General features: G+C 35.9%; 1 protein-coding gene across 22 annotated transcripts in view; it reads right to left on the bottom strand.

Moving 5' to 3' along the window:
- Positions 1–12,751, bottom strand: part of PUM2 (pumilio RNA binding family member 2) — a 79,254-nt gene that overhangs the window by 42,693 nt on the left and 23,810 nt on the right. For 6 of the 22 annotated variants that reach the window (XM_034432172.3, XM_034432174.3, XM_087882348.1 and 3 more), the window contains exons 3-8: positions 11,311–11,416; positions 10,963–11,150; positions 9,499–9,671; positions 2,789–3,062; positions 2,078–2,171; positions 1,244–1,366 (exon numbers count right to left, since the gene is read on the bottom strand). In XM_034432172.3, coding sequence (XP_034288063.2) covers positions 1,244–1,366; positions 2,078–2,171; positions 2,789–3,062; positions 9,499–9,671; positions 10,963–11,150; positions 11,311–11,416 — 958 coding nt within the window. The remainder of the gene's footprint in view (positions 1–1,243; positions 1,367–2,077; positions 2,172–2,788; positions 3,063–9,498; positions 9,672–10,962; positions 11,151–11,310; positions 11,417–12,751) is intronic. The other 16 variants (XM_034432173.3, XM_034432175.3, XM_034432182.3 and 13 more) reach the window with 3 other exon arrangements.

Below are 12,751 nucleotides of genomic sequence, written 5' to 3'. Positions count from 1 at the left end.
CAGGGCTGTCTAGGTTCATTTTAGTTGCCAGCCACTTTGTATCTTTCTTTCAAATTTTATCCCAATTCCAGTCAATATTTTAGAGTTATTTTGATAATATAAGAATCTACCACTAAGGCCAATCCAATAGCCCTTCTCCTCTGATGAGAAAGCTTCTTTATAGAAACTTTGTCAGTTTCTCCTTATCAGCAAAATTGTTACAAAGCATTTGTTTGGGTTACTGTGTAGATAGTAAAAACTGCCAGGAGTCGTCTAAGGCTGAAATCAGGCTATCATAAACCAAATGAGGCTGTAAAGGCCTATGTCAATTACACTGGGCTATAGTAATCCAAATAAGGTTGCAGACTAAATATTTATTAAGAATAAAATTAGATGAGACCAAATAATTTGCATCAACTGACAACAATAGTAGAACAAGAAACGGCGGCACTTGTGAACAATTGGACGGTAGGTGCTAGTAGAATCTGTCTTTTTCAGACTTAAATAATATATGTCTCCTTCTAGATCTAGAGGAACTCTATGATAGCCTGGTTTGTGGTTGTGATTATAGGTTCACCTGGAATTGGTATTTAGAAAATATGCCTGCAAATCATATAAATGAATAAAACTGAGGATAAATCATATTCAGTTTTGTGATTTAAATAAGTCTTCCAGTCAGCAGCTTCCTAAAGAACAAACTCCCCTAGAAAGCCATACAGAAATCATTTAAGCCCAATAAAAAGTAATTTAACTATGTACATATTAAGGTAGCAAGTTAGATGATGCTATCTATTTGATTATGGATTTTAATCTAAGAATGACTTAATCTCTGTTCTCAAATGTCAGGTTTGATTGATTTTATCTGATGGTGTCAATTTATAATTAAAATATTGAAAATAGTGATATGCTCCTCATTTCTGCCCTGTCCCAATCTTGTGACATCATTCAAAAGAAAGACAATAAGTTCCTAACATTTGGTTTATTTTTTCTGCAGCCGAGTGTTGAATGAAGAGGAACATGGGACTTGGCAGACTAAGAAAAATATGAGTAGAAAAGTCAAATTAAAATCTTGGTTTGAATTCATTCCAGAGACATGGATACAACAGAAAAAGAACAGGATTGAATGCTATGATGTCCATAGTAAATTTGATATTTGAAAATCTATGGGAACAATCTGACTAACCTGGATGATTTATACTTTTTTTAGGGCAAAGGTTTTAAAAATATGCAATACTAGAGTTGTCTGAAAACAGCATTGCCTTACCTGCTAAGGTAGCTGCAGCAGCCAAGCCTGCTGCTGTATATGGGTCAGCACCTGGGGGAGCAGCACTGATAATATAGGGATTTGGCACAAAAGCAGCTGGAGCCAAGCCTGCCGAAAATACACCTGTTACAGTAACAAAAGGTTCAATTTCACCAAAAACAGACACCGCACATAATGTTGTACCACACAAGTTTTTAAATGCTAAAGTTTGATGTGATTTCAGAGAATATTGGTAGAAAATTGAAAAGGCTTTAATTGTAACTGACAATTTCATTTTCTCTGCCGATATTAAAAATTCAGTATGTAAAATATATAAGTAATATGCAATAGGGCATTTTGTAAGCTTATTTCACACTAGAACATACATTCCAATAAAATATTTTTATTTTGCTATTACTATGACTCTACTTCACACTTTCACAATCTTCATTGTAAAGCACTGCAGTCCCAAGGCTGATATACAATGTAGTGCAGGTAGAAAGCAGTTCACACAGTGCCTGCCCTGCATCTGCTAAAGATCAAGTGGACGAATCTGGCACTTCTCGTTAAGGTTCCCAAGTTTAAATAATTCCTTCCCTCCAACTGCAGCAGCTAAAGACACAGCCAACCATGATTGATTAAGGTCTACCAATCCTATGGATAGTCTTTTGAGGAGGAAACAAGAGCCCTTTTGCAGTTGGGAAAAAAGTTGATTGTACATATTTCTGTTTATTACCACTGGCAAAAAACCCCAAAATGTTTCTACCAAATCTATGTATATATTTTAAAAAATCACAGTTCCCTATACCAGCTGAAATCCAGGAACTTTTTATTACAAACTTTAAAATATCTCACCTATATGTGGTTGCTGAGCTGCTGCCAGTGCATACTGTTGCTGTTGTGCTGCTGTTAATTGCTGAACAGTAAGAGGATTAGTCCTCTGAAATATCTAAGACAAAAATGACAACAAGCAAAAGGGATTTGATTTTTGAAAGACGACAATATTACAATATTAACACACACACTTTCTACTCCTATTTAACTTATAAGACTGGCCCATTGTTATAGCATGGAGTGTTACACACAGGACTGTTCAACACTGTGAATTTCAAATTTAAATAGAAATAATTCTTCAAGAATATTATGGAAGAATTCCACATTATAATAAACTACTACCGGAAATGCCACTTCTGCTTTTTCTTTCTCTTTAATATATTGTACAATCTAGCTGGTGGTAGAAGTTAAATTATCTTGAATAAGATACAAGACACCATGCATAATATTGAGCTATGAATTATGATTCATAAATGACAATGGCTGAGCTTATTCAAAGCTAAGGCATTATGACTGAGATTATATGAATCCAGACATTGTCTTCCCTTGATATGGAATCGACATGGCGTGAACAAGTTTTTTTTACTACAGAATTAAAAAAAAAAAGGACAACAGCAACAGTAAAAAAAGATGTAAGAACTTTAGAAAGCTCCCATTTTTAGTTGAAACCGGTGAGTTATATAATGCTGTAATTCCAACCATTAATATAGTTATAAAAAAAAAAATACTAACCTGTTGTTGTGAATTGTAATCAAAGAGTCCCACAGTAGCTCCTGAAGAATCCATTTGTACCTGATTTCCAGGATAATCAAACTGCAGAGAATCAAGACCCACTTGTTCCATAGCATCCAAATTCTGAGATTCGGAGTTTGAAAATTCTTCCACCAGTGGCTTGTGAGTTGAAGGATTAGAAAGTGAAGACAAGCCTTCAGCAGTGTTAGGGTTTGGACCCAAACGCTCAGTTACTTCAGTTGGGGATGCTTGTCGGCTTCCAGGAGTACGACTGCTTAGAAAAAAAATGAAAAACAAAAATGAGCTTTTATAAAAAAAAAAACCTGGCTAAAAAGATGTTGAAAAACTTTGAAGTAAAGATGTCACAATAATATTTTGCTCCTTGATTTATAAGAAAATGACACACAATTGTTCTATATGATAGTTAATGTTGAAATTATTTGAAAATTAAATCCATCTATAATTTCACATTAATTGGTACCGTAATTCAAATAATGATGTACAAAATAATTGTTATTTTATGTTATGTTAATTACTTTCAGGAGCAGTGGAATGTTAACAGCGAATAGGAAAATTAGCATGTTTGAATGATTAATGCCCAAAAATTTATATATTAAAATATACATTCTCAACTTTTTGTTAAAAAATATGATAATCTTATAAAAATGCATTTCCCTTTTTTCTCAATTTCCTAAAATTTTTGTTTTATTTTTATCTATGATAAATATAGCTATAGTTAATCTTTGTGATCAAAAATTATAGATATTGCTTTCTAGGGTAAACAGTTGGTAAAATTATCCTGTGTTTGTTGCTGCTATTGTTGTTTTTCTTGAACAAGCCAAGTCATGAAACAGCATGTATGTGCTCAGTACTTCCTGGTAAAGTAACATAAATGCTTAATAAATATGCTATAGTAGAAAGCTCAGACTTTAAAAGAGTAGATCTACAATTTGAGGGTGGTGATGGTGGCAGGAGAGCATGCTTGGAGGGATATGGGAAGCTCAGGTTTCAAAGCTAAATTCATGTCTTCAAAGCCAACTTAATTGTGAATCTTAAAAGGGCAGCATTAAGGAAATCATATTCTGAGTCAATTACAGAGCAGGCCTATAGGAGCTATAACTATGTTTCTTTTACACTGAAAAAGATACTTAACTGAATACTATTTCTACTAAAACATTTCAGGCAAAATCATATTTTGAAGATAAAATGAAGAAACTAGTTTGAATTTTAAAAAACACTTGGATTTTGGCATAATATAGATCAAACAATATACAGCAGTCAGAAACGATGTACATTCTGTATTGTGAAACATTTAAGAGCTATCAGACCACAAACAGTCAATTTGTGAAGTATTGTCTCTGGCCACTTATAGGATGAAGAAGCAACCATGTTCCTCTTACAAGAGAAAGAGCTTTTATGATTAAAATATGAACATAGAGTAAGCTAGAACCATGGATTCCAACCTCCATTCACTGAAAGAATCCAAATGAAAGTGTACCACAAATTTGGCTTTCTAGGTCCTATCCACTGTTTTTCCAGAAATTCCTAAAAAAAAAAAGGTGATTTTTAAAAACCTTAGGGGTTCCAATGAAGAGACTGTAATATGGTTGCACTGTAAGTGAGATTTTGTGCATTCTCCTGTGCTTATATTTTGTTTGGGTTATTTAAGATTTATTTTTAATTGATTTATTGTACAATGCCCAGAGTCATGATAGTGAGATGGGTTGCTATATAAATTTAATAAACAAACAAACAAGCAAACAAAATATCCAATGAAAAATATCCAAGGAAGAGTAGTCTTCTAGTAGATAATAGTCTACTATCTCCCTGGGAAATAGGTATCATGTCAAACTGCATTTAGACAGATATTTTTTTCCTCACATTCAGACACAACCTGCCTTCCTGTAACAATCTATTAACTGTTTCTTGTACCCGGGACAGGGAAGAACAGTCTTGAATTACTTCTATGTGATTTGTTTTGGGGTATAGGTAGTCCTTAATAATAATGATAATTATGACTGGAATTTCTATCACTAAGTGATGGAGTCATAAAGCACATTATGTAACCCCATCATTTAGTGATGGCACTCCTGGCAGTATGTTCCTGTCATAACTGAGGATAACCAATCATTAACTCAGGACCTCTTCCTGACTTCCTGCCAGCTTTTAAGCTACAGTCATAAGTACCACTTGTTCAGCATTGTTAGTAAGAGTCTCTGAATGATGGTCATTAACCAAGGACTTTTGAAGAATTTCTTCAAAAAGGATTATTTGAAGTGTTACTGTCATATCTGTAGTCTTTTCTCAAACACAGGTAATTTTTTCAATCTCTCCTCACACAATCTAGCTTCTAGTCCCTTGATTAGCTTCATTCTTCTTACTAGAACTTGTTCGAATTTTTCTGACTCCTTATAACTCCCAGAACTGGATGTACTTCTCAAGATAGGATCTGACCAAAGCAGAACAGAGTGAAATAATTTCTTTCCTTAATTAGGAAATGGTATTTCTGTTGCTGCAGCCTACAACTATATTTGCTTTTTGTGGAGTCGCATCACATGGCTAGCTCTTATTTAATTTGGAATCAACTACAAAACATTATTCCACTTACAAACTTTCAAGTTATGAACTTTTATCAATTCAGAAAAAACTGTCCACAACTCCAACAGAAAAGGTTCCAGAAATTGGGAGGAGGTTAGTTTACAGCATGCCACATATATATTTGTTTGGACTTGCAAACAAAACAGATTTATGAACAGCCTCTCAGAATGCAACCCGTTCGTAAAAAGAGTATTGCCTATATCCCAATCTTTTTCATAACTATTGCCAACCACACTATTTACTATTAATACCAAGCCATCTACAGTTGTACACCTGATTTTTGTTTAAACTTTATCCTTGATTCTGTTAAACTCAGTCCACCCTTTTCAGCCCATTTCTCCAAACTATCAAGATTTCGAATGTAATTTATGTCTTCTGACCAGCCTTAATCAACGGGTCACTGAGTATTTTGTTAATTGTTTTGTTGAAGATATACAGCACTCCCACAATCTATTATGGAAGTTACCCTATGGGAAAAAAATGAAGAAAATTTATTTATTTAAGAAAAACCCGATTAGCAATTATCACAATGCTTTGAAAGAGGCTACAGACCAACCTCTTTATTTCTTACCCAGCTACTGATGTCAGACTCACTGGGCTTTAGCACAAGGGATCTTCCTTTCCTCCCTTTTATCTTCCTCAACTCATCTGGAACTTCATCTGTTCACCAGGATAACAGACCAATCAACTAGTTCCTTCAGCACCCTACAATGCAATTCATCTAGCCCAAAAGATTAAAACCCATTCAAAGTAAAGAGCTTTCCCCTGATCACGTTTCCATCAATCACAAGCTTCAATCCTACTCTATTATTGTGGCTTCACAATTTCTTTGTGGTTGGAAGAATGAAACAAATTATGTAGCTTCAGTGGTTCTGCTTGTCGCCTGTAAATAATTTTCCTTCTTTATTGATCAGCTGGTGTATTGATTCTTTTCATTTTGAACTTATCTAACAAGATTGTTTTTGTTCTTCTTAGCATCTCCACCAACCTCTGCTCATTCTGAGTTTGGGTTTTTTTATACTAGGCTAAACAATTCCAGGTTTGTTGATTTGGCTTTATGGGTAGGAATCAATTTTTTTAACAGACAGTGCAATTGCTTCTCTTCTTAACAAAGAATGGTTTCCTCTTCAAATGCCACAATGCAGTCAAAGGAGTCAGACCATGTCATTTCTATATCTTTAAATCATATTTACGCTTCTGTCCAAAGAGAAGCAAGTTCATCTTATTTCATATGTTCTGAACATTAAAGTACAAACTATGAAGTTGATGAAAGCAAGCCTATTTTTTAAACTAACTTAAAAGTTCATTCCAAGAACACTTCTGTACAGTACACAAGACTTTAATGAAGAGTCTTACTTTAGGAGTGTACATATACTGATTCAATTTAAAACTCTTCTAATCAACCTTATCATGTGTGGCTCAGACACATTTTCCACTCCTTATGACATATAACGTATCTTATCTGAATGTAAACACTTTGGACCACACGCCCCCGTCTCAGAAATTAAGTCTTTCTTATTAACCTAACTTGTATTTATTGATTTGCAATATTTTTCTTTTCCTTTCTATTCTTCTTCCATGGCGTGAAAGCATTTAATATGAGAACACAATTCAAGCCCCCAGAGTTTGTTTTGTGATTTTCAGTATCTATGATGAAACATTCCAATTGTCCTTTGCATTACCATCTGCAGTATTAATTCCCATATATATCAGCAGGAAGTAATTATTAGACTTGTTCTATCTCATCCCCGATTCTTGCTCACAAATAGCACAATTCACAAGCAAAGGGTTCTATGTGATATGCTTGTTTCAAAGCCTCATAGTAATGACTTACCAATTACCATAATTCAATTTTTTTACTTCTTCTGAATCTTCTCTTCCCTTTTGGGGTGTTTCTCTTTTGATATACTTACACTGTCCCTGCCCTTCTTGGCTCCACTCTCCCATTTCTCATATATAGTCTTTCTCTTGCTTTCCTCCAAAGCTCAGAGCTGTTCATCTGCATGAGCCTCAAAGCTGCTTTGGCATTTCAGCAATGCAGCATATATTCTATTACTCTTGCTTCTAGATGTTACTCTCATTCACTGTGTTTATCATATGATGGACAACTCTCAGGGTCTGTTTCCACTGTAGAGTTTCCTTTCTTTAAACTGACAATTCCTTGTCTTTTCTCATCAACTGGAGTTTAGCTACTTGCTGCACCAATTTTTTGTCATTTTCTTCAGGCACTGCTATAAGTAGATATTTTTGGGAAATTTACCCCAATATGTTTTCAGGAAAGAAAAGAAAAAAAAGACAGTCTGGTCCAGTGGTTAAGGCACCAGGTTAGAAACTAAGAAGCAGTGAGTTCTCGTCCTACCTTAGGCATGAAAGCCAGCTGGGTGACTTTGGGCCAATCATTCTCTCAAAGCCCAACCCACCTCACAGGGTTGTTGTTGTTGTTGTTGGGAAAATAGGAGGAATGAACATTGGGTATTTTTGCCATCTTATTTATAACAGCAATAATAGTGGGATAAAATAAAAGAAATTAAACTCATCAGAAGCACTGGAGATCAGAGTTATAACAGACACTTGATTTAAACTTCACTTCTTAAACTACCACCAGTAGAAAATCTTTTATTTCTCATTTTTTCCCCTTCAGGCTTCTGGATGAGCCAAGTACAAACTTTGAAAGGAAAATGTATAGGGCTTTCACTTAAACTCCCAGCTAAATTCTGTAGCACTCATTTTCCACTTATCTTATTGGAATCAAGTTACCTTATATTCCTTGTACTCTCTGGTTATTCAGCAGGAAGTAGTCATCCAATCATAAACACTCATTTCAACTTTGAGCTACAAATATTCTCCTTTATCAGTCACTCAATCATATACAATGGACAATAAGCAATTCTCAGGACATACCCCTTCTGATCAGCAGTTTATTCAGGAGATGACCTTTACAGCCCTTACAGTTCTGAACACAATCATTCAAAACATACATTTTGGGGGGGGAGTCATTTTTCTCTCTTTGAACTTCCCAGGAACATTTGTTAACTCTCCCTGTTTACATACCCATGCACCAATGAAATACAATATACACATTCCCTGTGATTTTTGATAGTCATTAGTTGGCCTCCTTTCATACTAAGTGGCTAATATCTCTGTCAGAATTTAACAAAGTGGACACTGTTCGGCAGACTGTTTTCCATGATGATATACAACTAAGATAACCAGGACATTTGTTATTCAGGTAGTCCTTGGTTAAACGGCACTTATTCAGTAACTGTTCCAAATTATAACATTGATCAAAGGGTACATGACTGATTCAAAGTTCTGATCATGTGACCGCAAGGGTCAGATCACAATATGGGCACTTGGCAAGAGTCTCACCCTTACAACAGCTGCAGAATCCCAGTGTCACTTGAAGCCAGAAGGAAGTTGCAATTAGGTCCTCACTTAATGACCTGTAGTAAGATTGCTATTGCTAAGCAATGAGGTCACTTGATATTGTACTTTATGACCACATTGCTTAGCAATAGAAATTCTAGTCCCAATTGCTGTTGCTAAGTAAAGACTCTGTATGATATAAAGGAAATACGAGCAGGGAATTCAATATCCTATTTGGATACATACATATAGATAGATCTGAACAAGTCTTGATCAATGCAGAAAACCACGGCTCATCCATGAATGTAGTCAGGGGAAAATATTTTGAAAAGAAAAAGTACAAATTATCATATCCTTTAATGTAGTCTCAAAAATTGAGAATAGGCTCTCTACTTGAAGATGGATTTTGAAGATTGAGCTACATTTTAAAAGAATGGAAACCTCTTGGAGAGGTGTACTTTTCTTTTTTAGCAGAACAGACAACTTACAGCCTCCCAGAAGTTGCTGTCGAACTCTAATTTCCATTAATTAAGTTTAGTGATAGCAACAGGACACCCATCTGTATTACAGCCTGCACAGATCCCATAATTAAAACATAAAACTTAACATGTATAAAGATGGCAACCATTATGCAAAATATCATAAAACCTAAATGAAACTTTGAACCTGAACCCGTATACCCATAACTTTTATTTATTGAAAACAAATATATCTTCCTCCCCACCCCCCAAAAATCTAATCCTTACTTAAAATCTTTGCTATCAGCATCCATTCCATTTGGCAAGCCTCTGCCATTTATTTTGGTAACATCGTCATCATCAACTTGTTTAAGATCTCTGTTCTTGTCCTCCTCAAATGGAGAAACCTTGCCTTTCTGGTCTGCTTTCTCAGGTCCATCTGTTTCAGCTTCTCTAGTGCCCTAAGTAAAAAAACATGTTTGGTCTGAATCTAGCAGAAAATAAAATGTAGCACCCACAAGGTATCATTATCAAATCTAACTAATGTTGTAAACTACCTTGATTGTCAGGTATCATTCTTAAATAAAGTGTGTTGTACATACATAAAATAAAACTAGCTTTCAGGATAAAACTGAAAAATCAACATTAGCTGAAGGTAAATTTCCTATGAAGTGAGTGTGGCTTTTCCAGTTGTGAGAGGTTTTGATGATCCAGAGGAATCTAACCCTGCACTTAAGACAGTGAAGAGAGGCAGTTTTTGGTACTCCCTTCTTCCTTGTAACACTGTCTAGAGTGAAATACTATAAAACATATGAAATTAAAATGGTATAAGTCAGGGGTGAAATGTAAAATTTATTACTACCGGTTCTGTGGGCGTGGCTTGGTGGGGGGGGGTAATGTGACTGGGTGGGTGTGGCCAACTTTTTTTTTTTAACTTTTCAAAGCATTTTTTCTAATGCTTTGAAAAGCCTCCGACGATCAGGCAACTCAGCTGGGATCGTCAGAGAGGCTTTTAAAAAAATGCTTTGAAAAGCCTCTGACGATCCCAGCTGAACCGCACAATCATCAGAGGCTTTTTTTTTTTTTACTTTTAAAAGCATTTTTTTGTTGGAAGAGGTTGTAGAAAAAATGCTTTTAAAAGTTAAAAAAAAAAAGCCTCCAATGATCGTACGGCTCAGCTGAGCATGGTGGGGGGGGGGCAGGGATTTTTGCTACCGGTTCTCCGAACCACCCGCCTCCATCGCTACCAGATTGGGCGATTTCACCCCTGGTATAAGCTCAAAGAAGCGGTTATAGATAGATAATCCAGGTAAAATTATCTTCATCAAATCATGAAGAGTTGGAAGTCACTGAATGACTGAATAACATATAACCAAAATGCCATTTTATGCTTGGTGTGTCCTTTTGCAAGACATCTTGCTCTTTCTCATAAATACAGCTATTTAAAAGGATTTATTATGAACAGAAAGCCTTTGAAAAATCTTTGGAGGGAATATGCAAGATTTATATACAACACTTCATGTTACAGTTATGATTTTGAAGCCATTTTCCCAACAGTAGCATGAAACAGTTGAGTATAGACACATAAGATCTAGTTTAGCATAAAGCACTGCTTTCTGGAGACCACAACAAAAACTTAAATAATAAAGATACTTGCTGCTAAATTACAAGGCAGCATGAGGGAAATCTAGCAGTTAGTAATATTGTAGACTAGCCTACAATAACTTTTATTGATACAAACAAGTTACTTACAAAAGCTCCTTTCCTAAACCGGGAGTCCAATTTATCAGCTGGAGAAGAACTTAGCACATATTCGACCATGCTCACACCAAGGCCCCCACTCTCTGATCGAGGAGATAAGACAGCGTTTACTTCACTTGTTCCATGAAAAACATGTCCAGGCTTTCTTTGAACCATAATAGGCTGTGACATGGAGTGGTCTATTTTAAATTTAAAAAAGAGATATTAAAACTCAGTATCAATATGCAAATTAATACAGCATAAATCAATGCAGATTTTTCCATCACTGAACCTAGGAACAGTCTTTTTCCCACACTAAATTGTATAGTTTACATAATGACTTAAATAAGTATCACTTACGAGGTGTTGCCCAAGCAGTTTCTCTCCACTCATCACCAAGAAATATCCCTTTTTGTCCATCCTTTGCTGGATCATCTGGTTCCCAAAATTTTTTGGCAGGTAGCAGCTGTTATAAAAGAAACATCTCAAATTTAATGATTATTTATTAACAAACTAATGTCCAGATGTATATTCATAAATTATATTTCTAGAGAAAGGAATTTGGAATTTCTGCATTTATCCCTTTTGATATAAATGTATTTATTAAACAATAATGCATTTAATAAACCAATAATGTACTTTATTACATGCTATACTTTTGTATTTGAGAAGCATGATGATAGGCAGGTATGGTAATGTTGGTGCAGTGGCTAGATTGACTGTTAGATATAAAATGGTTACCTCAGTTATGAATTTTGCTTTCACTTTAAATGGTTTTATAGTTCTTATTGCTTTTATCTATCTTTAATTTTTTATCCTGCCTTTATTACTTTATAAGATGATGGTGGACAAACCTAATACTCCTTCCTCCTATTTTCCCTACAATCGCCCTGTGATGTAGGTTGGGATGAGCGTGTGTGACTGACCTAAAGTCACTCTTTTTTTGGATTGGTTTGCTATCTTTTTATTTATGAGCTGCCCAGTGTCTTGTATGGAGATTAACATCTATATAAGATTTATAAATAAACATGAACTTGAAATACAGTAGATGCTAAATGTTCTCCAACCAAATGATGGAGTTACAGTTTCAAGGATAATATACACTTCAACCAAAAAGAGGGCTGTGAAAATATTTACAGACCCCTCGCATCCTGGACATTAATTGTTTCAACTCCTACCCTCAAAACGACGCTATAGAGCACTGCACACCAAGACAACAAGATACAAGAACAGTTTTTTCCCGAACGCCATCACTCTGCTAAACAAATAATTCCCTCAACACTGTCAAACTATTCACTAAGTCTGCATTACTATTACTATTGGTCTTCTCACCATTCCTATCATCCATCTCCTCCCACTATGACAGCATGACTATAACTTTGTTGCTTGTATCCTTACGATTTATATTGATATTCTTACCCTATGACCATGATGGCGAACCTATGGCACGCGTGCCACAGGTGGCACGTGGAGCCATATCGGTGAGATTTCCAGAAGTTGGCAAACGGGCCGTTTTCGGCCTCCAAAGGGCCTCTGGCGGGTGGGGAAGGCCATTTTCATTCTCCCCAGGCTCCTAGAGAGGCTCTGGAGCCTTGGGACAGCAAAAAACGGGCCTACTGGGCCCACCGTGCCATCGCGTGCAAAAAACGGGGGGAGCGCAGGTCACACACATGTGTAGGGGGGGCAGGGCACATAGAATTATGGGTGTGGGCATGTGCATGTGTGGCCCGCCCGTGCTCCCCCCCACTTTTGGCACACAATGGCAAAAAAGTTAGCCATCACTGCCCTATGACTATCATTA

Source organism: Pantherophis guttatus, chromosome 1 (assembly GCF_059756535.1).
Source record: "Pantherophis guttatus breed Tessera chromosome 1, ASM5975653v1, whole genome shotgun sequence".
Classification (NCBI taxonomy): Eukaryota; Metazoa; Chordata; class Lepidosauria; order Squamata; family Colubridae; genus Pantherophis; species Pantherophis guttatus.
Note: the sequence above shows the minus strand (reverse complement) of the source record. Positions and strands in the feature narration are given on the sequence as shown.